Below are 27178 nucleotides of genomic sequence, written 5' to 3'. Positions count from 1 at the left end.
GTGAAAAGTCATTAAGCAGATGCTTGCTCTTAACTCACTTGTTCCATGAGAAAGGTATGTACATCCTCCCCTTCAGGTAAGTAGTCCTTCCAACTGAGGCCAGTCTCCCTCCATAAGGCTCCCACTTTCTTATGGCTCTGAAACACAAACAGTTTGGTCATTTGAAAGACTTGAGAGACAACCATGGGAGCTCACAAAATCTGGAGTGGTGCAGCTGTGTCGGGAGAAATAAAGAACCGTTCAGCCACCAAACAAGATGCCTAGCAATAAAGTGAAAATGTCTGGAAATCCCGTGCAAGAGAAAGCATATACATAATCCTGCCACACGTATACGTATCTTGTAAAGTGGTCAAATGCCACGGTGGTGGGTAATAAACAAGGCATAATGTGACATATGGGGTGTGCAACAGCTTCAGCCAGAGGCTACCTATGAGAAGGGACACATCTGAATAAGGCACAGTTTCCCATGGCCATGACAGAGCTGGCAGTTCGATGACTTTGATTCCTCTCCTGCCTCTGCCATTAACTTGCTCCATAACTCATTCTGCCCTGCGCTGGTAAGTTAGCTATTTTTTAGAAAAAAAATTATTTACATGACTATTTTCTGTGCAGAGATCAAACCTCACATTCAGGTACATAACACCAAGTTCACTGTTCAATTTTGAGAATTTGCAAACCTTGAGGAAAAACTCCTTTGCAGCACGTATACTATCAACCTATGTTGCACTGGCCTTTTGGTATCCTGTCCAACACAACATATGCACAATTCTGACAAGAATAAAAATCCTAGTAACAACCAGCTCTTTTCCCTCAAATGCTTTGCAAAAACTTTTACCTCATAGCACCTGCACAAGGGACATCGCTGTGTAGCCTAGGTTAAACACTAATAAAAGCAGCTCAATTTTCCATTTACAAAGCAGATTACAATCCTAAATTTACAATGTGGATTATTAAATGCTACTCATGCATAGTTCCTGCTACAGTTCATCAGGATCTGAATTAGATGACTATTGTTGCATTAGAACACCTAACCTGAAATACCCAAGTCCAAGTATTGGACCGGGCAAGACAGAGTTATAAAAGCTATGCCAGAAACCCAAGCCTGTCTTTCAAATCTTCAGAGCACAGCAGCTTTTTTCTCACAGAACGGAGGAAGGAAAAATAAAATGCAATCAAACAAAAAAGAACATGACTGTCCAAACAAGCATAAGACTAAAATAAATTAAAAGCCACTATTTGTACTGCTAGCCTGAAATGCTCCTGGAACAATCACCCTTATTTGAATGCATGCTAAAAAAAACAAAAAGGCAAGTGAGGGATTTTACAGGGTTTAAAATAGACACTATTCATAGTGCAGTATTTTGCTGGATAAAAAAAAAAAAAAAGGACAAAAATGGAGACAGAGTTATAGGGAAATCACCAAACTGTTTGTACACACGACTGTGAAATGTGTAAGAGAGCTCTAGAAGTTACAGGGTGAAAAGGTGTCACTACCCCTAGTGATGGGTGAGTCTTAAGAGTTGGCAGGTTTAGTTTGGATAAGCATCCAGAATTCTGAGAAGCCATCTGGAGCTTATCCGAACTCTCAGAACCTCTCCGGTCTGCAAGAACAGCTCTCTCGCAAGATTTCCGGCACTTGCTGCTTCTGGTCAGCCCAGAAATACCTTGAGAATGTCCCTCTTGCAGTATTTCAGCACCCTAGCTTCTGGAAGAAGCCAGGTGCAAAGGTACCTGCAAAAGGGAAAAGTGATGAGAAAAAAAAAGTTAACTTTTTGGAACCTTGTAAGGCTTGGTTTGAAACTGGGGATGAAGAAGAAGCAGGTTTCCTAAGTTATCTGGACTGGCTGGTCCATCCCTAAATATCTTCTTGTGGGAAATGTGAGCATGTAGGCTTCATGCATAAACATACACTTGTTGCATCCAGCTCTTATCTACAGTACACCTGGATACTTACCATTTGTTTGCATAGAAGGTGCAAGATTTCAGCAAGCAAGACCCCGGCTCTTCCCACAGGAAGCAAAGGTTTGCTAAATTCTCTAGAATGGAAGAAAAACAGATATTTTTTCTTATAATTTGAATCATTTCTGAAGACAGTTAAATTCTCATTAAACAGCACTCCAGGTCTGGAATGCAAGGCAAGGGGTAGTGATCAAACTGAGGCACGAAAACAGCTTTAACTTCTGGCAGGGATAAAGGATTTGATCTAGCTAGCACTGCTAATAAAATGGACTTTAGTGATGCACTGCACTTGCTACAACAGTGCTTATTACCGATATTTTTTTAATTTTTTAGTGAGTTCAAATCCACTCATTTTTTGTGGGATGTTGCATTTAGGTTGGAGGACCCTAAAAGATCGGAGCTTTGGGGGGAAAAAAGGCTATTATTTTCTTAATACACTACTTACAGGAAAAGGGAACCATTCAGTTGACTTCTAGTTAATCCCCAAATGTATAAGGACATGTACAAAATAGAGGAACTTTGGTCCTGGAAGCAGTTTCCAGTCTTGCCAACAAGGTTTTGTGCCTGTGTTTAAGGCAACACCCAGACAGTTGTTACTACACTCCAAGACAAAGAGATGTGCATGATACCTTGCGCTCACAGAATCCAATTCTCAGAGCTTCAGCATGCTTTTGAATGACATTGACTGTATAACATCAGGTTATTTTTTAGCTCAACTGAAACAAACAGGACTGTAGTATACTTATTGATAAAACTTTCACCCCTGAACCATGTCTACAGAGCAGCAAGCTCCCTTCCCATCACAGCTTTCCTTTTGGTGCAAATTAGAGTCCCAAAAAGTATGCAGCAAGCCCTGCAGCAACTCATAGGAGAAGCTGAGCCCTTAATACTATACGTTTTTTATCTGCTGATGGGAACCTTGTTGTCAAAATACTGTGGCATAGCCAGGCAGATGGCTCTGGCTCAACCGCCACTGAAAAAGAGCAGCAGTACTTACTGTATAAGTTCTCTCATAGAGATTCCTCCTTCTTTTAACATGGGGGTCACCAACTCAGCTAGGTACAACCAAATATGGGGTATATCTATGGCCATATCGTCTGCCATCTCCAAGGTATCTGAAAACCTTTAGGAAAAAGAAGAAAAGCGTCAAGCATTAAATACAACTCAAATTGAGGCTTTTCCTGCAAAGTACATGTCTACATTTAAAAAATCCTTTGTTAAAACAAACCTAGATAACAAAGAATAACAAAGAATACTATTGATGTGTTATGCTTTCAAGTGATTCAAAACTGCTAGGAGTAAATTTCTCTATGCAGTAATGCAGAGCACGTGGAAAACGCAGTGTATTCTGTAAAACCAGTAGGTAGAGACAACACATCCAGGAAAATTTCATATACAGTAATTCTTATATCCCAGGAACAAGCTGTTTGCTAACCAGCACAAACCTGTATATGTAAACAGCATTTTTGTCTTTAAAAGATCTAATAAATTGAGCCTTCTTAAAAAATCCAAACATTTACGGAAGGGGGATTAATAATAACATAGGTCCAAGTGTAAGGCAATCAGCAAAATGTTGATGAATAAGTAAAACAACGTAAGAGAAAGTTCAATACACAAGAGGGTGGTTGGATTCTTCCTCCACAAGCTATTTGCTCAAACCAGTTAGAGAATGGTCATCAGGAAGAGAAAATGCAGCAGGCTGAATTACAAAACTGCTCCCCAACTCTGGAAACCAATACAGTTTCCAGAATTGTTCAAAATTTTTCTTTTTGATAAAAGCCTTGTAGGTAGCTTCACTTTTCATACCTGGTACAAGATGGTAATTTTTCTGGCTCTCCTGCCAGTCCTGATTCTTGTCCTTTTCTCCCTTAAAAGCTCAAAAATTCTGGGGTACAGCTTCTAAGCAGGAACCATCACCTTGACTTGTCTCTTTATGTCCTCTGTTCAACTTAGTTTGCCTGAGCACTTTTGCCAGAATTTGGTTTCCTGCTGTGTATCTCTCCAGACCTGTGCTGGGACCAGCACTCATCCCGTAACCGCTAATTACAGAGTAATTTGCCTTGCATGAATAATAGTAGTGGTTTATAGTGTTCTTCTAATGTGCCCATTGAAAACCATGGTGGGCACTTGCCCTTTCATCAACTTCAGGACCTATTTTATTTTACTTTGTTTATGCCATATTTAAACCACACGTCCTACTATTTCATCATGATACTACTTATTTGGCATCACAACTACTTGTCCACACCTTAGGAAACACAGGGACAGCTTTAATCACAACCCATTATGGGAACGTGTCGCTTCAAACAACTTGCTTCAATCATCAGCAACTGCATGGACACACACAAGCATGCTACCTGGGGATGTATTTTGTACTGCTATTCTATACAGTTTTGAACTTAGGCTGCCTAAACTTTTCCCATGAGCCACTCAATTTCATCATGATGAAATTCACTGCCAGATGTGGGTGCACGGGGATCACCACTGGAGCTGTCAGCAGTACCACAGTGAGACAAGATTCAAATAAAAGCAGCAAGACAGGGCAAGATATGCAGAAACTCAGCATTTGAAAGCATTATTTCATCTCTCTGTTCTCTGGCTGCTTTTCACAGCTATCCATTTTAACCACCCTGTTCTAAGCCCTAGCAAGGACTGAGTGGTGCCAGGGATCCCCCCTGGGTTCCTTTTACAACCGGACAGCACTCACATCCAGAGTCAGTTACCATCTGAGAGCTGAAATGAGCCAGCAACTGAAACTCAGTTCTCTGATGAACACCTTTCCCATCTGAAACCGTATCTGGTGCATGTTCTCCTTCACAGACCCCTGAGGCCATGTCTGCACCCTGAAGTTGAGTTGCCCCAAGCAATGGCACTGTATGGGCGAAGTCTGTTTTCACCAGTGCGAGGGTGACTGCCATTCTGTGGATGCTCCGGACTTCAGACCATGGAGCTTTCAGGCACTAATGTCACCTGAAGATTTTTATCTTTTTCCTCCCCTTTCAATCATATTTAATGATTTGCCAAAAGCCAAACATTGACAAACACATTGCAAAATGGAAATCTAAACACACGCATTTAAATATACACCTCCATATTTGCTTAGAAATAAATACTTACATTAGTACAAAAATATTTACTTTCATTAAAGCATCTGAAATAGTTAAAAATACACTGAAATATTTACATTAATTGTCAGTATACCCAGGTGGAAATGCTCCTTCAAAAAGGATGCATGGAGAGAATAGGATATGAAAGCAAAGAGGGAAATCATTCTTGTCCAACACAAACAGTGCTCATCTGCAATGAACACTCAAGAAAAGTATCTGTTTCTGTGTGCAGAATACAAACCCCTTGAAGAAATCCTGCTTGCTCAGCTTTCCTGACTGCACCAACTGATGTAATAACTGGCCCATGTGATCCCTGGTGATCTGACTCCTCTCAAGTGTCGACTCCACTCCCACTCGCACGAAAACAGGCAGCAGATTCTGGGCACTGAGCTCCTCCACGCACTGCATTGCTTCCTGTTCAAACGACATGCAGGATCATTTGCCTGAACTGCAAACATCAACAAAACAAAACAAGAAGTGGCGCAGAAGGATGTTTACTACTAGCTTCGGGTGCACTGCTTAGCAGCTGGCGTATGGGATGGGGATTTTTATGATGGCAGGTCAGGAGACTCCTGGCTTTGATTTTTCTTTTGAAAATGGGTATTTATTGAAGACGAAAGTGCTGAACTAGGCTGTGAAACCTCATCACAAATCACCACTGAAATGGCAATCAGGAATTAAAAAAAAAGATGAGAATTTAGACTGTGCAGGCAACAAAATTTTTAGAATAAACTATCATGCTCCAGGGTACAGCTTGGCTGCTAAGTGTAAGGACAGGAATTGTCTTCTGGATGTCACCAAAATGCCTATCATTTCATAAAATATCAAGCCAAGTCAAAAAGACGAAATATCTGGCCTGGCACAGGAATGCCTGCTTAAAAAAACACACCATATAAAGAAGCAGAAAACGCGGGTACCATGTGAAGGAAAACCTCCTCCTTATAAAGCTTCTACTTTCTGGCATGTGCATTTTGCAACCTAAGCAAATAAAATGCTCTTAAATACAGACTTCCAGAGAAACGCTCTGTCACACTTCAAAAGATGTCCACTGTCATCTGCAAAGATCTTCCATTGACTGTCTAGGTTCAGCCCAATGTATCTCAACAGTCTCCTAGCTAAACACATCTGCTGTTTGTCTTAGGCTATGCCTTTGCTTATCAAGAACTGGCATCCCCAGCTGCAATGCTGGAGGCCCCAGCTGGCTGTTTTCCGCGGGTCAGGATTTCGGCAGTCCCAGACCGCATGCTCAGGTCAGAGATCAGACGTGCCTGACGGATCCCCATTTCTCCAGGACAGAGAGGTGACCATGCCGCTGGTCAGCCCTGCTGGCACTGGGTGCTGACGTACAGCTCAACTGCTTTCATTTACAGGCAGGTTAAATAGCAAAGACTAAACTCAACACTATTCCTTTGCTATATCCTACATTAACATAAGCACTCATATATGGTATATTAATGTGAGTTTAAGCTGCGTTTGTCAGAAAATTTGTCACATATGAAGGGCATTGAGATTTTAAAGTTATCAAGTAACTTCTTATTGCAAATGCACTGCCTCAATCTGATGTCCTTTTTAACCAGATGGACACTTGTCTAACACAATTCAACTGTATTCCCATCCAGCCATAAAAAAAAAAAAAAGTCATCACATTTGCAAGCACAGAAACCAGAAACTGAACCTCTTTTAGCCCTGCATATCCAGGGGTTAGACTCTGAAGTCTACTTGAAAAAGAAAAAGGACTGGAGACTACTTTGTTAACTGGCCCAGCTGTCCTCTGCCTCCTCCTGCTGAGATCTGCCAAGCCAGCAAGCTTGGGGATATTGCAAATCAAAGAGTATTTTTTCTCCAAGTCAGAATTTTCTCCTGAAAAGAATTCTGATACAAACTTTTCCTGATAACTAGACAACTAGACCTGAGCCCCCAACAAGCCATAAGAATATTCCCTTTCCTGATTTTAACTGGAAACACTACAAAATAGTGTTGCAAGAAGCAATACTATTTTTAGGGTGCCAAACTTGACCCTAGCACTGTCATTTCAAACTTTGTGCGTTTCTAGAATTTATTTCAGCAAAAAATCAAACCATTTGGCTCTGCAGCTAATGTAATACTTCTTGTATAACTCCCTGGACAGGCTAAAAATCCATTTACAAGGGAAACAAAATTGCAACCTTTAACTAGGAAGTTATGACAGCTGCTCAGTAATTTTCAATGTTTATTAAAAATACTCTAGAGTGGTTTGTTCAATATTTAGTATTGCTTTATCTGCCTCCAGATCACAACAGCACATGCTTTGATAACTAAATGAAAACCTCAGTTTATTTTCCCACTAGCGTTTCTGCTTCCAAAATTGCAGTTATTATGGAGCTGCTCAGTGATTCATGACAGAAACACATACATCTTCCTACTTAAAACGCACAAACTGGCCTATTTTTCCTACTACCAGCAGGGCAGAAAACACTCACGGAACTGCTGCCACCCAAATTTTAACAGGCCCCACTGCTTCTGCTACCTCTGAGAACCGGGTGCTTCTGCTGTTCCTGGAGAGAAAATGCTCTCAAGCCCCACAGCTGCAGATCTTTGTGCTACAAAAGGTTCTCATTTTGCTTACCTTAAAATCATTAATATGCAAGAACTCATCAATGATAGATTTGCATTTTCTCTCTATTTCTTCTTCTGATAGCGAAGGCTTCTCTTGCACTGGAGCTGGGGGAGCTTCTGGCTTGACTGGTAGAAACACAAAAAAAAAAACATTTGGAAAAGGAAAATCAGAACTGTTTGCAAAGATGACATTTTGAAAACAGAAGTCAGAGCCGTTCCTGCTGGTTGTCCAGCCGCAGTCCATAGCAAGCTTTGCTGTGATAACTGGAACAAAGATGATTTACAAGCAGGAATGCGATGGCTGAAATAACAAGCGCGGGGTGTGCTTTCTGACTCATCATCAGGCCTGCATTGCTTCTTTCTTAGTTACATTTTCCCCTATATGAACTCCCAGTAATGCTGCAAATCAACCTTCTTGTAGAAACAACGGCAGTGATATGGGATGCAACACCTTCAAAGCACTATCAATATTAAATAATTATGCTTTGAGCTGTTACAGGAGCTCTTGACAGTATGCTACAAATTTTAAACATGCTGACTGTGATGGGCAGCCACCCCAGGTAACCTCCTGGTCATGTTCCCAAACCCCAAAACCTCACTTCCCATGAAGTCTTTTATGAACCTTCCTCCCGAAGCAACCAGTGTGCTGTGTCATGGAGGTCAAGATGTATTTCTCACCACTTCTACTGCAATAGCACTTTCTAGATGTTTCATAAGGAAGAATCAAAACTTTTGCAAAAGCTGTGTCCACAGGCAATGTCATCTTAAATGTCCTCAATACTTTCTCACTAACAAATCACCTCAAGCTGGCAGGATCAAAAAGTGGGAGCTGCAGCACTGACGAGGTGACAAGCCACCCCAGCGGTTGCTAACGCCACGCAGCACTGAGACCTGTTGGGATGAGGGCTGGCAACAAGGCAGCGCTAAAAAGATACCGTGTATGGTCTGTCCCTGCCCCAGATGGCTGCTCACATTCAGGATGGGTAGACAGGGCTTTACTGGACACTGAAGAGGCAACTGCAGAACTGATCAGGGATTTTGACCTTGTAGATTGCAGCATATATGAACACTGCTGAAATCAGTGGGATCTGCAGCATGCAGAAACTTGGAGAAAATGCAAGTGCAGGAGAAATCATGTGGCATTGCACTGAAAATGCTTGGCTCTGGAATTACGCCTTGGGACCACTAAAACAATCCTGACCTCTGCTCTGGCCTGGGGAGGAGGCTACAGTACCCCAGAGAGACGGTGACTGGGAGCTAGGCCTGATTTTATTTTCTAGTTGCGCTGATTTCTGTAACCAGTTGGTGATTAACAAACAACAGACACAAACCCAAATCTCCCTTAAATAACCAGAAAGGCCCCTCCAAGCACCCAACATGCTGTATTCTGATTCTCTTCAAACCTTGTCTCTCTGACTTATCACGGGAGAAAGGTTTAGGATACGAGATGAACTGAGAAGATGCCCCTTGATTTTGGGGACTTCTGTCCCAGAGACCAGTGGTAACAATGGGTATCAGTAGGAAGGACAATGCCATTTACTGGTGTTTCGCTGATATCTGCAGCCTTTCAGCTCCAGTGAATCCTAAGGAGTTGGCGATAGGAGACGACTCTAAGGCCCGTATAAATCAGTTGTGTTACAAACCTTTGGGAGGCAGATCTCAACTATCACAGCTTGACAATGTGTCACTGCGGGCCAAATACTCACATCACTGCACAGAAATCTGTCACTTTTACTTACAGATTCTCCCCTTAAGCCTTTTCATGCATTCAGCAAGATTCCCCAAGCACAGACGAGCAGCTTACCAGATTCCTTGGCTTTGTTCCTCTCTGCCTCTGTGCTGTTTCTGTCCATCTCCATGCCGCCTGTTAACTGCTTCACCGTCTCCAGCATCTCTCTCCGCTGCTCCTCTTGTGCCTGATTGTCGAGCAGCAGCTCTTTACTGCTGCTGCCCCGTAGGAAGGTGTTGGGACGGGAGAGGGAAGGTGGGAGAGGTTTGTCATTCTTCTCCCGGCCCGTGCTCCCGCGACTGCAGAACAAAACCACACGAATTTACAGTAAAAGTAACCCCTGCTCGCAATTCTGATGTTAGAAAAGATACTGGACAGCTTTCTAGTATTAGCAGGAAAACAAACAAACAAACAATAGCAGCAAACCAGCAGGACTGTCATCTCTACTTTTTACAGCTGTTGCTATACAGAATATAATCAAAATCAACTCAAGTCTCAGAGATGCACAAACATACTCAGAACAAATATTCAGAGTGGACAGGCAGAGACAATGCTTCCTAGAGAATATGTGGAAAAGCAATGAAGTCCTTATAGCACCCGTTTTAAATGTAGAATGGTGACATTTATGATGTAAAAGCACTGATTTACTGTGAAATACTCCGAGTGGTGTATTTTTACTCATTTATTGAAAAATATCTTCAGAATATTGAAGGCTGTCAACAACAGGTGACAAGGACATGTCCTATTAATTAACGTGTCAATGAGTAAGATGTGCAAAATGTTACCCAAATTGAATAATCTCTAGGTAAGACAGAGTTTTAGGTTAAAAAGAAAGGAATAAGCTTGAGAAAAACTTCAGAGAGACAGACTGACAAAGCAGTATGGCAGCTGGTGAGCACTGGAAGGAAGAACTAGTGACATTCTAAGTAAACTGTACATTTATAAATCATGTCTTGAGTTACTAAATTATTAAGGTTTAATATATGTTTCATGCTACAAGCAGGAGTGGCTGTAGGCCTGGTGAAATCGGGGCAAGGGAGAGGACTGTGCAGCCTTATGTATGCATCGCATGATGTGGATGCATGGGCAGGCTTGGTCGCAGCTAATGGGCAGGGGTCAGAGACAGCCATAGAAATCGAAGAGCCTTGCTAAATTTGTGCAAGGTTTTATGCATGTTTTCTGGATAAACAAAACAAATTATCTGGCTTAATACGTTACCACTGAGTTCAACCTTCACACCTATTTTTTACATTTTATCCGAACAGTTTTGAACATGTTATAAACTACTAACAAATATATCCTTCAGATAAAGGGGGGCTGAGAAATGGAAACTAAAACATTCACCATAACTGCTTTAAAAATTAATACCACCTGTCTCTCCTATGAGAGGTAGTATAAAAGATTAATGTGTTTTAAGTTAATTCGAAGTCCACAGAGGGAAAAATGACCCAGCCATTCCTGGAAACTCAAGGAAATTCTCTTCTTTCTGCATGCTAGTAGCAGCTAGAGCAGCAACTGAAAAGCGCAAGTGTACAGACAGCCAAAGGGACCAAACCTTACCTAGTTAAGGCCCTGCGAGAATCTAATTCTGAGGATGCAGATGAGGCAGATACAGATGAGACTGGAGGCTGCAGTGCAGAAAATCTGTTCAAACTAGTGGCACTTGGTCGTAAAGAATCTGGGGAATTGTAAAGACAACACAGGCAAAAGGGACAAGAAGATCAGTAGCTGCTGACACCTCAGCATCACAAAATCATTTAAGCAATTGCTGTTTCCAGAGCGATGGGGAGAGAACACTTGGGAAGGGGCTGGTCCTGCTCCACTTCATCCCCACTTGTCAGGCAGTCACAAGCACAGATTTCCCTGTAACATACCAGATTTACGGTAATGCCAGCGTTCCATATGAATGCTGTTTTTATTTTGAGGCTGGATTACTGTAATGATTCACCTGCTGGTTGTGTCAAGACGAAAAGCTCTTTTGGGAAAAAATACTTCTCTGCCTTCTCCTGTCTACCCCCCCACCCCCCCTTTCCCATCCTGGTGAGCCACAGGACAGGTAAAGCAGGAGGATACATCTGCTTAGAGCTAATTAGTGGTGGTGGAGCCTTGTGCAACTGATTACTTACAAAACACCCCAAACCAACAACCATTCAACATCTATCCTGACTGCACCTTCTGTTTTTCTTTTCTGAGCTAAGCGCCCAGCTCAATCTCACCTCAAACAACGGATGCTCCTACTGAGGGTTTGCTGTTGTGTTACCATTGCAGTACAGTGTGATTTAAGAAATGCATTTGTGAGCATCCCCACCCAAACCCACTCCTGGCAAGAACAGCTGGTAGAAAAGCAGAGGGTGAGAACTTGTCCTGACTTACCCATCTCGCTTGCCTTTGCTCCACCACTGCTGCCTTTTCCCCAGCTGCCCAACTGGGCTTTAGGCACAAGCTGAATCTTCTCATCTATTGTGGGCTGTAAAACACATCAGGAGATGTGGTTACAAGGGAAAATCTTGCATCTTATTTACAAACGGGCTACTTCTTTTGTAACGATACCCATCATGTGAAAACCAAAATACACTTTAATGCATTTTTGGAAGACTGAACTCTAGCCAAAGACAGAGGATACAACCAACAAAGGTCATTACAAACAGCCTCTTCCGAAATGTCAATGAAAGACATTTATAATGACCAGGAACTATGAAGCTCACTAAGGAGGAAAAAGTCCAGTGTATCAGTACTCGGAAGACATTCAGATTGTTTGTGGTGAGTAAAATGGTCCTGTGGTGTCCACTCCACCTACCAGTCATGGCTTTGGGGGAAATCTGCACAGTAACAAACAGAATTTAGAGGGCAAAGAACAATAGTAAGTTTCAAACTTGAAGGGAAAAGTAGCCTCTTGACAAGAAGAGAACATTGATTTTACAATGCTCAGTAGGCGAATTTATTGACAAGGAGGTTGTGACCCTGCAGATCTCTTTGTACGAGCTCTTCTCACCTCCCAGTAATGCTGCTGTTGTGGAGCTAGGTCTATTTGTACTGTAATTGCACTAAACGGAGTAGAAGGACTTTTCCCAGATGAGCTGTAAGCCCAGACAAAAGCAGGCTGGATCCCTCTTGGTAATTAAGTTCTGGAGTCTGTTTTATGACTTCCACAAGGAACAAACTGAGCCTGATCTGCAGAAAGGCTGCAGTCTGTCCAGGTTCTACTTTACAGCTCTCTGAACATCCGGGCACTGAGAGTAAAATTCAGGGAGAGTGACATTAACTGGGACACAGGAATGTCTGGGAATCACCCTGATTTATGTCAGACTGAGTTCTCCTTGGCAAAAAATCCCATGGCTGTTCTGAAGACCATTTACATAGGAATAATCGCCTAGCTTGCCTAACTTGCAGCCTGAGATAAATGCTGCAAAAACATCACTCCAAAGGCAAATAACAGGAAGGTGCTCATATGGAGCATAGATGTGGAACTGGATCACATACTGACAGATGTAACTGCATTGAATACAAGTCTAGAAACATGGTAAAAGTGGACACAGTTCTTCTCATACTACCTGAGTCTTTTAAGCCTGGAGTGCTGCTATCTGTGATATGATAAGAACACGTTTTCAAATTGCACGTGGAATCCTTTCTACCAAGCAGCATCAGAATGGGTCTTAAGTATTTGAGGCAAAGGGTTCATACTGCCAGGTGTTTGACACTCCTGTAACAGTCCTTTGATGTGCTGCATCAGCATCAGACAGTTACCCAACTTGCATTCTCTTTTCATCATTTGATAAAGTGCACCTTTTCAAATCACATATTTTGACCTGTGAACACTGTAACGGTCTCTCCTAGATGGAGGGATGCAATCTGGTAAGACCTTGGCATCTGACTGAGTCCTGTGCTGGCACCTACCTTGGTGATTTTAAGGAACTTGGTGGGGTCCAGCACTCTGCTGTTCTTTGCTCCCTGCACGGTGTTCCAACCACCTTCATCGACCCGCTGGACACCTGCCAGACAACAAACACAACCACCTTCAGCTCGTCCCCAGCAGGACCCTGGGAGACTCCAAGTTCAACACAAGGAGAAAAAGAAGATGGCGTGTTTCTATCCAAGGAAACTAAGACCCATCTAAGTAGTCACAAGTTCCTTACCTTCTACTGATACCAATTTCAGAATAACTAAAACAAAGTCTCTTGTATTTTCTTTATGGCCTGTTTTCACAGCACTTTAATAATCCTTCGTATTAAGGAATTCCAAAGATGACACGTTTCCATGCGCTCCTCAGTCCCAGTCTTTGTTTTCCCTGCTTGCTAATCCATTTTACTAGAACATGTGCCTTTATGCCCAGAATCCGTACTGAAAGTTCTCTGTGCACTTCTGCTCTCACTGGCACTTTTATACCACCTGATTTCTATTTGTACTCTAATGGATATTTAAACATCATCCTAGTTGCAATTTGTTTTGAAGCTACTCTACACTTCCACAAAATTATTTCCAGCCTTTTTGGAAGGGAAGACACTGTTCTGATCATTCATGCTGCAAAACAGTGCCTTGCTGTGGCTGGACAAAGCAAGGAGCATGCTTTAAGCCAGCACAATGGACTACCATGCCTCAGGAACCAGGAAGATTTGCCTGGTTTGGCCCTATGCCTCCAAGAAGTACCTGTCACTTCAAATTGACCTTCAGGTAAGCATCAACTTCAAGGGCCAGTAGTAATTTAAGGTATTTTAAAAGCCAAGCGGCCAACTTGGCTTTTACTTTACCTGGTCTCCTCTTCTCTTTGGTCATGAGTTGCTGGACCTTCCTCTGTTCTTCTTGCTCTTCAATCTTGGCTTCTTTATGAATCTGCTCGATGGTCTTTGGGCCTTGGTCTGCTCTCCGCGAAACCCAGTTACACTAGGAGAGAAACAAACGTGCTCAGCGATACTTCAGGGAGCGGAGCATTGGAAATGGGGTATTCCAAGTACAGTGAACAACGCCTAACCCTGCCACCCTTGTGATGTGTTAGTGGGGTGCTCTCAGAGGGACTGGAGAAAGCTTTGTGGAGCTGGGCAATGTTGCTGACGTGGTTACTGCAGCACCACAGGTCAGAGGTATATACTCTGTGTGTAGGCTATGGTGTGTATATTGGTGGAGATTGAAGGCTGGAGTGAGGACCTGGCTTTGGAGAGACATGCCTGAATTAAATGCATATTAACCCCTAGCACATCTCCAGCTTTCCAGTCTTCCTAGGTCAAGGAAGATATGAGCTAGAGGGGGGCTGCTGTTACTCTCAATGTTTATTATTGACAGTGTTCATTGGAACCCTTCCTCCAAGCTTGAGGAAAAACATGAAACTCTGAAATTTAGAAGTGACTGCATTTTATCTGGAGATGGTGCTTTGTCACTCCAGGGATTGTGATGGCTAAGAAAAGAATCCAGCAGAGAGGTGGAGATGTGTCTCTGCGAAACATTTCTACTGCTTGATGTGTCTATTCAACCATACACTTCACAGATCCATCTATCCCCCAAATTAACCAGACTACCTCTTAATCTTGCTACAACTTCAATACAACTTTTGCTATCATTATCTTTGCATACCCTGTAGTTGAAACAGTGATTTCAGTCTGTACAAACCCCAAAACAGCCATTTGAGGTAAGAGTAAAACCCACTCAGGGCTTCAGTCAAGTGCTGTCTTGAGTCTAGTACTGCTAAAGCCACGCTGCTACCAAAGTACGTGTTGTAAGGGTGAAATTACAGCTATTTGGGAATGTTTGTGCAAGCTGCAGTCCCATTTTCAGCTGGCGTGCAGACACCCTTCACTGAGACCCCAGGTCTAACACCTTGGCTTTGTTCAAAATCCTGGTGGGATTACAAAATGGGCAGGCCTGTGCCTGCTCTGTGTGTTTTGACATCTGTGGACAGGGTACTTCCTACTCATCAGTTATGGAGTTTGGTGTGGACCCACCATCACCGCACTCTGACAAGAGCACAGATTCCATTCACTTTTGTTTAACATGGTATGGCCAGGAAACACCTAGCAGATGCCTACCTGTAGCAGCAATACAGGCTAATATGGGGTTATTGCTCTACACAACGCGTGTTGCTATGAAGAAGAGCTCTCCTTTGTTTTACAGCCACACTGACCCCCCAATTTGTGGGGTATGCATCCCACAGTGCTTTGGTCCCATCAGAACAAGTTAGTGCTGGCAGGGAACAGCTACACCCCAGAGTGCACAGGAATGACGACAGCTAGGCAGTATGACTGGCAGATGGGAGCAGAGGGGCTGCCGTGGCAGAAGAACATCCGAAGCCTGTCGTGGGAAAAGGGCTCAGGCATGTCTGCTGTAGTGGGGCTGGACTGGTGTTATCAGAAGCTGTTGTGTGCGCATGTCTAACAATAAGATGAACCGAAACACCCAACAGTATTTTACCCGTCTAACAACTTAATAATAAAAAAAAATAATAATAATAATTAAAAAAACGGAAAAAGAGACACTCCTTATTAAACAGACAGGCTTCTGGGATGATAAAGGGCACAAATCTCCCCCTAACATTCCACTGTTGCTGTAACTTCCATAATCCCTGATCTTGTGTCAGTGTTCTTCCAGCCTAGACGTGCAAGGGAACATGCTCTGTTATTACTGGAGTTGGTACCTACCAGCCTTAGGTCTATTACGTCCTGAAGCATGAACCGAATCCTTGAAGATGTTTTCCTCTCTTTCACAATCTTCTCCATCTGATTAAAATACTGGTCCATGCGAGGCTACACAAGAGAAATGTCATTGTCAGTGTATCTTCGAAGACAGTGAACATACTCCCTGAGGTGGGGAGTCTGTGAGCTCAGTACTATAGCACCTCCATGCCAGAAGCCCAGCTGGGGATCCAGATCTGCTCCCTGCAGAAGGTGCTTTGGGGTCTTGTATGCACCCACAGGCTGGATTTGAGTGTAATACTCAACTGCATGAGTCTGCAGACACCTCCTTCATTCAGCACACACTTCCATTGTATTTTTAATTACTCAGATTATCTACACCCTCTGCATGTACAGAATAAATTTGCCATACATTAAAGAAATGCTCATTATTAAAGAAACGTTCATTTTTTCTGTGGCACAGTGAAGCCGACCTTCTGGCTAGCTGCCACCAGTAAGAGGAGTCCTGGCTCTACCTATCAGCTCCCCCTTTTCGTACCAGCAACACGTGCTCATCTCAGCCCAAGAAAAACTGGTTAAGGGAACTAAATAGTCACAAAATTAACCCTGCAGACACTGTTTCGTTGCTTTACCCCTGAGCCATCTCAGCTGGGGTCAGGCAAAAGAAGGGGGGGGGGAAGATGCACTGCCTCTGTCAGCAAGCAGCTGTTTAACAGGCTCAGCTGTGGTACAAAACCCCATGAGCACTATATACCATCTTATTTATGCCTTTTCTTCCAAAAAGTGATGATGTAATGAAAACAAATCTTCCCTAAGACGCAAAGTAGTATTATTACAGAAGCCTTCACCAGGTCTAAATTTGACTTGCCAGGCTCTAAAAAGCCTCTTTGGCTTTTTTAAACAGCTTCATCTGTTTTAAGAAGTTTCAGGGCAGTTTTATAAAATGTTTCCCACTCCCTTCATAAAGAACCTGCTAAATCCTTTTCTTTACACTTAAAGTTTCAGCTCAGCACGCGAAGGTTTCCAAAGTTAGGAATGATGGGAAAAATATTTAAAGTGGACATTTTCCAGAAATTTTAACAACATTTTAGCTTCAATACAAATACGTAATTAAGTGTCTCCCTCATTAATAGAAAATAAAGGATTCTCTCTCCATCTTAATAGAAATAACAACCCAGATGGACAGGACCCAGGCACCTTCTCACACCCAGAAACACGACATCTGAAAGCATCTCCTTGCTGTACACTGCTCCTGGCTGCACCGAGCTGCAGCTCAGGGTTGTGGAAGCAGCCAGTGCACCAAAAAAGTTCGCTTTTCCTCTGTTTCTGTGCTATTAAAGACTAAAACATTGTCCAGGACTTATCCAACATGACCTCAGCTACTGCTTAGAAGTCAAACCCTGTTTTCTTCCCAACGCATCTGGAGAGATTTAAATCCCTCTTCTGGCACTTTCAAACCTGCATCAACAATGCACATGCTACTACGTAATGATGCGGGTATTTAGCCTAGGGGATTAGTGGTGAACTGCAATTTTTTGGTCAACTCTCCACAAAATGGCTTGAGAAACTGTTTCTCTGAGGATGTCCTATGCAGATCAGAACTGATCCACCGTGATCCCTGCAACCCAGTGCACTGTAAGGGAACTCCCTGCCCTGAGCAGCTGAAAACAATTAGCTCCGTTTGTTTCCAGAGCTGAGTCCAACTGATTTCTGGCAAAATCCGCAAATGCTTTTTCATCCCATGCCTGGCTTTTGCAAAGGAGAAGCAGATCGCCTGTGCCAATAGAAGCTCAGGGAGTGCGTAATGCTCTGTGTTACACACACATTTGTTGGGAAGTCAGGAGGAGGATGCTGGAGCAGTGCAGTTGCAAAACAGCTGTTTCACTCCAGCATAGCTGGAGAAGATGACACAAAATAAATGCATCTGCCAAATTTCAGGTGGGGACAGCTAACAAGGTGGTGTGTTTTTTAGATTTAACGTGGAATAATACATTCAGCGGTAGAATTCCTGGGTAATACAAATCCTCAGCAGCAAAGAAACTGCTTTAATGTTTTAGAAACTACAGATAAGAAGCAAAATCTATTTGGAAAATGAAGCACGGGGCATATGTCAAGCACGTTTAGACTATGTGCTTGGATGAAATACTTGGAAACATGTAATGATTGGATTACACTGTTGAAAATGGTACAGAGTATTGGAGAGGGACTGAGAGGGGGGAGGAAGGCCAGGTAGTGATGAAACATCCACGGAAGAGTGGATGACTTCCTCATGCTGTACAAATATTTGTGAGGAAAAAATAAATTCTCCAATAAAAACACTCCACACCCATTTTTCCATCCCCTGCCCAGCCAGCCTCATTACTCCTTTCTGATCCTGCCCTACCTTTGCTTTCTCAAAGTCCAGGTCCTTGCCAATGGTAGTTAGCAGGCGGCAAAGGCACTCAAGGGACTCCTCATCGTGGTTTTTCAGCAGCTTTACCACGCAGTCATGCATGATCGCCTCCGTCAGCATTTTCAGTTTGAAAAGCTCGCCAATGAATTTTATATTCCCAATGGATCTCCGTCTGGCTTTGTCCTTGGCCTCTTCCAGCTCGTCATGGAGCCGTGTCTTCTCCTCTGGCTGTAAAACAGAAAAACAGCTCTAAAGAGCATGTTCAAAGAGCACAGAACTCTTCAAAAGAGCTGGTTTTACAGACCTAGTCACTGGTGTCCCTGTTTGCTCTTTTTCTCCTAAGAACCAAAAAGAGCTTATAAATACACTAATCAAGGCAAGTATTTTTAATTACATTCAGCCAAAGTGACAGAATGAAACTCAGCTTCAATATTCCCCCCCAGTTGACTGCCATCTTCAAAAGGGATCCTTTTCAGAGGGCTCTGAGAATTTATGGGGAAATATACCACTTACAGTGGTAGCAGCTTCAAGCTCTTTCTGCTTCTTTTCAAAGACATCGTCGTCAGCTTTGTCCTTTTCAAATTCCTTCTGGCAGCGGTTTAACAGCAACTTGCGGAAATTTACTGTGCTCCCAGGTTTGTCTGCCATGGGCACTTTCAGCTGTAGGAAAAGGAAGAAGAACATCAGCAGAAATACAGCTAAACTCTACGTACAAGCGAGATTTGTTATAAGCTATCCATTACATTTTATTATGTACTTCATTTTCAGCAATGCAAGTTTGCAAGGCCATGACAGTTAAGCAGCATGTCATGATTTCCAGCGGAGTTTTAGATTCCATATGTAAAGTCACACTCAAAATTTGGCTGACGCCACCTCTGCCTGGAGACAGATTACATTTCCATTCATGGAATCCTTTAAAAAGGCCCACTGCTTAAAAACGCTGTTATTACACACTGAAGACCGCGAAGCTATGCTCCTTCATTGTATGGCATAGCAAATCATCAGCTGGGGGAGGAAGGGGATGTTTTGTCCCAAGCAAGCATCTGAAAGTTAACTGTCCAAAGCTTGGCTCTGCACCTTAGGCTTCCCTTTGAAATGAGAGGGAGAAATTGGACTACCAAACGTGACTCATAGCATCTTGCGACCAGGCACAGCAAAGCGCTCGGTGCCCTTGACTCCAAAAAAAGCGTTACTCCAAGCAAAGCCTGCCATGGCCAATGAATGTAGAGGAAAAAATCTGTGATGTAAATTATTTTTATTCATGTTCAGAAACTACCCTTTAAGTCTGCTCTTGCTGCGTTTATATTACTGCTTATCAGTCCTCGGGGATAAGATGCAGAATGTTTTCCCTGAGGAACTTCCTATCTAACTTTGGAAACCTCTTACCGTTACAAGACATCTGCACATGTTTGCATACGCCACAGAGAAGCTTGGTTCATCAATAGCCTTCTCAAAGACCAGGTCGATGACTCCTTTCAGCCTCTCTTCTGTATCTACTGTCAGGTCTGTTACTTGCTTCATAAGCTGATTGAACATCTGGGGTGTCAGCTTGTTCAAGATGCTTCGTACCTTGCGGAACAGCTCCTGAATGACAGGACAACTTTTGAGTTTAAGCACAAATCAAAGAGGCATAGGGTGGCTTTGAGCAATGAGCTAGGCATTTTACAGGTGAACAGAGAAGATGTCCTGTAGGACTAGGATACTGAGGTACATAACCACACATCTGTGTACAGTTCAGCTCCAACCATAACTCAGCTACCGGCTACTACAGATCACAGTTCACAGTTGCAGTGCCGTATTTTTGGAAATGCCCAAGCACTTTTTTTCCAAGCTCGACAGAGGCACAAAGCCTTGCTGTCACCCAACTGAAATATTCTTCTCGGTATCAATTTAGCTATGAAATATAAATTAATATGGGAGTGGTCATCATCTCTCTCAACCAGGGGCAATCAACTTTTTCTATATTTAAGGCTTTCTTTTTAAAACTGTCCTGATGATAATTAGGTCAACAAGGCTGCTGTTAGCCCTGGGAACAGAATTCTAGTGTCCTTCACGACTACCTCAGCTTATCCTACAAATTAGAATTTTCACCACCAGGCAAATACCTCTACCCAGAGAGGCTGCCTCACAGAGGAAAGGAGGGGGAGAAAGACAGAGAAAGCTTCAGAGAGAGCGTGGTTGGGTTGGGCAGGACAAGCTGAGGGAATCTTACAGAGGAACCTCAGTACTGCTGAGGTTCAGCACAGAAATGTAGTCTAAAAGGGGATGAAAAGCAAGTTCTGTGCTGGAAGTCTGAGGTTGTTTGCTTTAGAATGGAGACTGAAATATTCTACTAAAACAGCAGTAGAAAAAACAGCTCTGGAGGAGAGGTAGTAGGTTGTCTGGTATTCCCTATTTAGACTGTCTTAATATACAGGACTGCCATTTAAACACTGGGTCAGGAATAAACAGATGAAAAAAAAAAAGATACAGGTAGGGGAAAGCTGTGATTCAAACTGGAATTCATTGCCCTTTTCTACTGTCTTACACAACAGCAAAGGCAAATGATCACCTTTCCTCTGTTACAGACCGCTGTACTCTCAGAAGTGCTTGCTCACACTCTCACCTGGGTTTTGACATTTTCTGGGTCCTCGGTTTGATTTTCTCTTTTCAGGCTCGGCTTCCAGGCGTTCTCTGCCTTCTTCAGGTGGACATCCTCTTTTACACACACAGTGATAATCTTCCTGGGCTCTCTCCTCTGGCCTGGCTGAGATCTCCTCGGTCCAACATTCAACAACTAGGACAAAAACATTCCTTGTTATATCCCCTTTTAAACTCACATTTTGATAAATGTTCCAGGGGCACAAGCCAACATATGCTGATGGCAACATCAACAATCACCAACTCATCCTATGACTTTTAGGACTCCCTCCAAAGCAACCCGCTGGTCCAGGTTTGTCAGAGGGAACGTGGAGACACCAAACATGTTTCTCCCAGGCAGCCTTTCCTGACACAGACGTGGGATGACCACTGCCTTCATGGCTCTGCTTCCACACTTTGGCGATGCCCAAATGCTACTCAAGCGCTGTGGAACTGAACCCAAGTGACCAAAACAGCCTCTTGAAAGCCAGGAACTGTGCAGCTCACACATTATTGCAAAGAGTATTTAAGGATTAGATCCTCACAGGTTTACTTCAAAAATGCCATCCCAAGCAATCAGGTAGTGATTGATTAGCAGCTCTGGCAAAAACGCTAAGTTTTACTGGAGCTTGCTTCAAACAACAGAGATGTTTAAGATGGGAATTACATAAAACACACTAACAGAGCATCAAGGGCTACTCCTGCACTAAGGAAACGCAAATCCTGACAGGTATGGGTCAAACTCTCTGTAGCTTCACAGAAGAAGAAATGGCAACATGGTACTTTGTCTGAAACAGCATCAAGTAATTCTCTGCAATGCTGTATTGCTCCTCCTAATTAAGTCAGACCTGAAAAACTCCTGAAACCAGGGAATTTTTCATCAGTTGTACTAGTGATATGGCAGAAGGCACCCACGAACTCCCACCTCATAAGCTGGGATCTTCTGATTAAGGACTGAACGTATCAAATGTTGTACTGATGTTATTTTTCACTTATGTGCTCGTATTTCTCAACTAATTTATTAGAAATGTCTTACCTCAATGCAAAAATTAGCGCAATAAAACTCCATTATCAAAGCCTGTTATTTTCAACAGAAGTAATTAATTTCTTCAGTGGACAGAAGGCAACCTCTACGTCAAAGATTGGGCCGGTTAAAGCATTTATTTGTTCAACAGAGTGAACAAGCCAGCATCAGAGAGGCAAAACCATCTCAGTTACTCAAACAGCTTCACTGAATACATGGGCAAAGTGCTCTCACAGCTGGTGCCTCACATGTCATGCATCATCCCTTAACTGACTTTGCACATCTGAAAACAAAGCTCCACCCTCCTTAGGCTTATATATGCAATTTGAAACAGTGGGCTTTGATGAGGTAAATGTGTGCTGCTGCTGAATGCTAATGAACATAATCACCATCGCTGCTGGAGTTCTCTTGGGCTTCATTATGTGGTAACAGCATCAAAACAAAATGCTGTCGGAAGACAACCATCTCGTGCCACGACACGCTTGGTACACCGAGGCGAAGCACGGAAAAGGGACACATGGTGCAGCATGTCAGCATGCTGCCCTGGCACCTGCCCTGCTGGAGCACACAGACACGAGCCTCAAACCTCTGTGGGTACACATCGCAACGGTAAAGGAACAGCCAAGTCAGTCGCTCCCCAAAAATCGACAGTGCAATGAGTCTGCAAGTCATGCGAGCCTTCACAACAACTCCAGACGGACACCTTCCCCATACAGTCGTCAGTCACTCCCTACAACCTCTTTGTTTCCACTGAGAACACCTGCCCCTCAAAAGACACCGCTGCGATGCAGTGAAGTCCTGCATCTGAGCATCGCCCCTGTCTTAATGCAATTTTATGCAACTTGCAGCCACTTGTGCTGCCCAGATTCACACCGTGCAGCAAATGTACAGCCATGGAAAGAGGAAACGTCCTTCCCACTGAAGTATCAGACAATAAAGGAACAGAAAAGTGGCCAGCTTCCGCCATATGCACTAGACCTTATTATACAACTCCTTGTCTGCAAAAAGCTCAGGCTGGCCACATGCCCTGAAATTCAGAAGGTTTGGGCTAATTTCTGGCAGGGACACGGGCAAGGCCAAAGAGAGGCAACCTGCAGCTGCCCCATTTCTCTTGCACAGGGGTAACACTGGTCTGAAGGACCTTCAAACTACAGCCAGGCTGTAACGCATGAGGAGAGAGAGGCAGAGGCACGATTCTTCTGTGGGGCATGGGTCCACACAAAGCCAAAGCATTTGCTTTCTGAGCAAATAACACCTCCCTGAAGGCAACGATTTTATTTCCCTTGCAAAATTGAACGATGCAGAGACCATTCACACCTCTCCTGAACATCAGCATGTTACAGGGGGAGATGGAGATTGTCCTCATGGCTTGCTCAAATCTGACTGCCTTGGAGACCAGACCTTTAAATGCATTAATAAAACAAAAGCTTTATTTAAGATTATGTTCTTTTTTTTTGTTTGTTTGTTTTACTGTGTGAATAAACTTGGTTCAAACTAGCTGAATGTTTCATTAGGTTTTAAAAGCAGCGAACAGAAGCCTCCTCTGAATGTGTATAAAATAATATACAAATCATAAACTTTTAACAGAAAAACCTGGCTTTTTTTTTTTTTTTTTTTCCAAATTTACAAAGCAGCAAGTTAAAGAGGCATTTGAGCTCATGCCTGGCCTCCTTTTCATAACCCAGACCAAAAAATAATAATAGTTCTGTAACACCTGTGATTGTGGCACTACAGCTTGCACTGAAATAATATTTTCCACCAAAGGCATGGAGAAGTGCTTACCAGATGTTACTACATTAATCTGAATTACCTGTCTTCCAGATGAACAGGGGAAAAAAGGAAAGCAGAAAGACACGGACAAGTCTCCTGCTGAGGAGCCAAAAACTCACAGCAGCAAAGTACGACCTGGTGCTCTCCCTCATGGTCCACCTCTGCTCTTAGGATACAGCCATAGTAATGTTTTAAAAACATCCAAAAAACTAGAGAACTGCTGCTCCCTCTAAGTACAGTCTTCAAGAGCAGAAAGTGAAATTGAGGTTAGATGCCAGAAACAACTGCCTTCCAGGGAAGCACAAGAACCCAGGCGACTCAAGTTTCCACCACCAGGGACTTTTATGAGCCATCCCAGACACCTGTCAGGAAGGATAAAAGCAGACACATCCTGCCTTGGCGTGCAGGAATGGACTGCTCCTCTCCAACCATATTTCTCTGTTAGCATCTTGTCACCCAACTCTCTAACTTCTTCTCTACATCAGAACATGTTTATTAGTTGTATTTTCTTCCTATGTAACGATACTCCTTATGCTGTTTGAGTTAACATGTGTTAGTTCTAAAAACAGTCATACAACACATTTAATGAAAAAGAAGGAAGGAAAGACAAAGCCAAGGAAGCAAAATAAAAGATTTTCACGTGCCGAAAGCTTGTTAGCACTAAGCTGCTTGACATTATTTCAAAGGCAAGGAATAGGCAGTGGGTTTAATGGTTTATGAGCATGGCCTGTGTAGAGGTGGAATGACCAAGTGGACAGAGAGCATACACGCAGATTTTGCCATGCTTTACAAGAAGATAACATCTGATTTTGTTTGGGGCTGAAAACCCTCTCATCCTGTAACAACTGACATCACAGGACAGCAGGCTTATTTAATAAGGTTACCTTCCACCCCTCCTCGAGGAAGATGCAAAGAAAGGCTCTACTCTTTAAAGGCGCAAATGTAAGATGTATGTTATGTGCTGAATGCTCCAAATGAACGGGGTAAGCAGGACTTACCTTTTCTCCCCCTTTCCATAGGTCTGCAAAGTGCAGACCCCTCGTGGATCCCGCTCAGGCCAACGTCCCAGCATGCCCTCAGCTGGTGATGTCCCACCCACCACTGAAGACTGCCTAGAGGGGTACAATGCAAGTCTTGTTTCTTTTTTTTTTTTTTCTTTTTTCTTTTTTTTTTTTTTTTTAAACAATGTTGCACCTTTTTGTAAAGTTTTCTGCCAGTCGTTCTTTATCAACAGTGGTCGTTATGGAAAAAGACAACTCTACAAAAAGGTGCAAAGATGGGGGGAGGGGGGGGGATTTGGCTTACCCCTATCGGCAGGTTCCTCAATGGTGGGTGAGGCGAGACCAAGAGAGGGCATGCTGGGGAACCGCACCGAGCCAGGGAAGGCAATCCAGGGTTGCTCTGCACTTTGCAGGCCTGTGGAAAGAGAAAGAGCAATAGGGATGTTACCAAGGTGCCAAGAGGCTCGGGACATTCAGCGCATGAAAGGACAGAAGGCGCCGGAGTACAACCTGCAGCCCACTGTGGAGTCGCTAAATATAGGAAGCGATGTCGACCTCAAACAGCATCAAAGTTTCAGGACCGGGTCGTTCTCTGAGACAAACCGTGACACTGAAGCTACTTGAAGACACAGACGCGCACCCCAGAACTGAGGCACTGGCCACAAGACCACTCTCAAACCAGAAATATTACATCAACTCAAAGTCTGCATCGAAATCGCTGCATTTGGCTCCGAGCCTCCTGGAAATCTGCACACTTGGAAGTCAAGGTTATTTAGCAAACTTCTTTGAAATGAGCAAATTTGAAAGGTAAATAATAGATACTTTATTAGATGTATCCAGGTAGATAAATTGAATGTACCTAGAGAGATGAATGAGAAGTGATTGCACCTAACTGAGGCAGCTGCTGCTCCCCAGCTGAGGCTGACCTAGCCTCTCGGCAGGCACCATGCTGGGGGCACCCACACAACCAGGACAAGTGATGGCACAGGCAGAAAGTAAGAATTCACAGAGTTTGGGTAAAGCCAGACAAAGGGCAAAGACTAGAACGTAAAAGGAAAGCAGATGAAAAGACAGGAAAACTAGGAACAAAGTGATCAAAGCAAAGCAACACGGAGAAGCATAGAGAAAGCAAGAACATCCACTTTTTTAATTATTATTTGGTTTGTTAGTAAAACCTATTTGCTCTATTGGCATTTTCTATGAGGCAGACTAATGTGAAGATACATGCTGACACAAAGCTCATGTCATTGTATGAATTACGTGTGTTCGCACACGTGCCATTGCCAGGTCCACAGTATGGAAATGTTTCCACACCTCTCAAGCAGGAAAAGGGAAGGAGGAGATCAAACACATTTAAGACCAATACATACCAATGAAAAACGTCTGCAATGTTTTTCTAATTTGACTACATTTTGACAGCCAAGAAATATCCCCTTTGCATTCAGACCAACAAAACCAGAACCAGTGGAACATTGGAAAACGCCCAAAAACGTGAGGATGGACTTCATCAGTGCTTCAACAGTAAGGCCAGTTCTTAAATTAGCAAGCTGGGGAAAACTCACACTTCCAGATACGTTTCTTCCACCGGAGGTTTGCCTCCCAAAGTCGGCAAAGGCTGGCGTGAAGTCTGGTCCTCGAGGCAATATCCGAGGGTCCAGAGTTCTCAACGGCAATTTTGGCTGATTGACCTGAGTCGTGGAGCAGAACAAACAGGGCGTTGCAGCCATCACAAGCCTACAGACAATCTCTGCTAAACAATAATATTCACATTCAATATCTAAACCAATGCTTTTAACAAACCATGCAAGTTTTTTGCATCCCCGTTTACACTAACATACACATTTAATTTAAAATATCTCCTACACAGGTGACTGTTGTGGAAATATGTGGAGTTCAGAAACATTTCAAGGCTGAACATGACTTATGGAAGATAAAATTATGCCAACACAAGCCTGTCTTCTGCAATATGAATGTAATGGTCTTGGTTCAGGATCACAAAACTGCCACCTTCCCTCAAACAAATGTCTTCTGTGTTAGCAAGACAGATGGCTGACCGAGCAAAGGCAGCTCAAAAGCAGACTGAGCAGTAAGAAGCAATCACGGAAATCTAGTAGGTAGATGAAGCCATTTTGGGACCAAAGCTGTGTTTAACAATTTGCCTGGGCATGAAATTCAGAGTAGAAATGTTTCTGCACATGAGAATTGCCTACATGCTGATCTGTGCTTGAATCTTAAAAGTGGTGGTTACGTTCAGATCAATGAACTGCACCATTCTGAGATGAGAACAGGGTCTTGGCGGCAGCACCTCCAAAATAACGAGTATTTCTATAAGCACAGATATACAGTGGAGAAAATCACATCTGTA

General features: G+C 43.2%; 1 protein-coding gene across 12 annotated transcripts in view; it reads right to left on the bottom strand.

Moving 5' to 3' along the window:
- EIF4G3 (eukaryotic translation initiation factor 4 gamma 3) overlaps positions 1-27178 on the bottom strand; it is a 151398-nt gene that overhangs the window by 5340 nt on the left and 118880 nt on the right. For 9 of the 12 annotated variants that reach the window (XM_032201575.1, XM_032201584.1, XM_032201585.1 and 6 more), the window contains 17 exons: positions 26376-26501; positions 25118-25228; positions 21005-21175; positions 19786-19983; positions 18913-19059; positions 18391-18627; positions 16014-16118; positions 14136-14268; positions 13285-13379; positions 11764-11857; positions 10951-11068; positions 9466-9689; positions 7672-7787; positions 5308-5480; positions 2957-3082; positions 1955-2036; positions 39-137 (listed from right to left, as the gene is read on the bottom strand). In XM_032201575.1, coding sequence (XP_032057466.1) covers positions 39-137; positions 1955-2036; positions 2957-3082; positions 5308-5480; positions 7672-7787; positions 9466-9689; positions 10951-11068; positions 11764-11857; positions 13285-13379; positions 14136-14268; positions 16014-16118; positions 18391-18627; positions 18913-19059; positions 19786-19983; positions 21005-21175; positions 25118-25228; positions 26376-26501 — 2355 coding nt within the window. The remainder of the gene's footprint in view (positions 1-38; positions 138-1954; positions 2037-2956; positions 3083-5307; positions 5481-7671; positions 7788-9465; positions 9690-10950; positions 11069-11763; positions 11858-13284; positions 13380-14135; positions 14269-16013; positions 16119-18390; positions 18628-18912; positions 19060-19785; positions 19984-21004; positions 21176-25117; positions 25229-26375; positions 26502-27178) is intronic. The other 3 variants (XM_032201586.1, XM_032201579.1, XM_032201587.1) reach the window with 1 other exon arrangement.

Source organism: Aythya fuligula, chromosome 21 (genome assembly GCF_009819795.1).
Source record: "Aythya fuligula isolate bAytFul2 chromosome 21, bAytFul2.pri, whole genome shotgun sequence".
In the NCBI taxonomy this organism is placed as follows: Eukaryota; Metazoa; Chordata; class Aves; order Anseriformes; family Anatidae; genus Aythya; species Aythya fuligula.
This window is presented reverse-complemented; position numbering and strand designations above follow the sequence as displayed.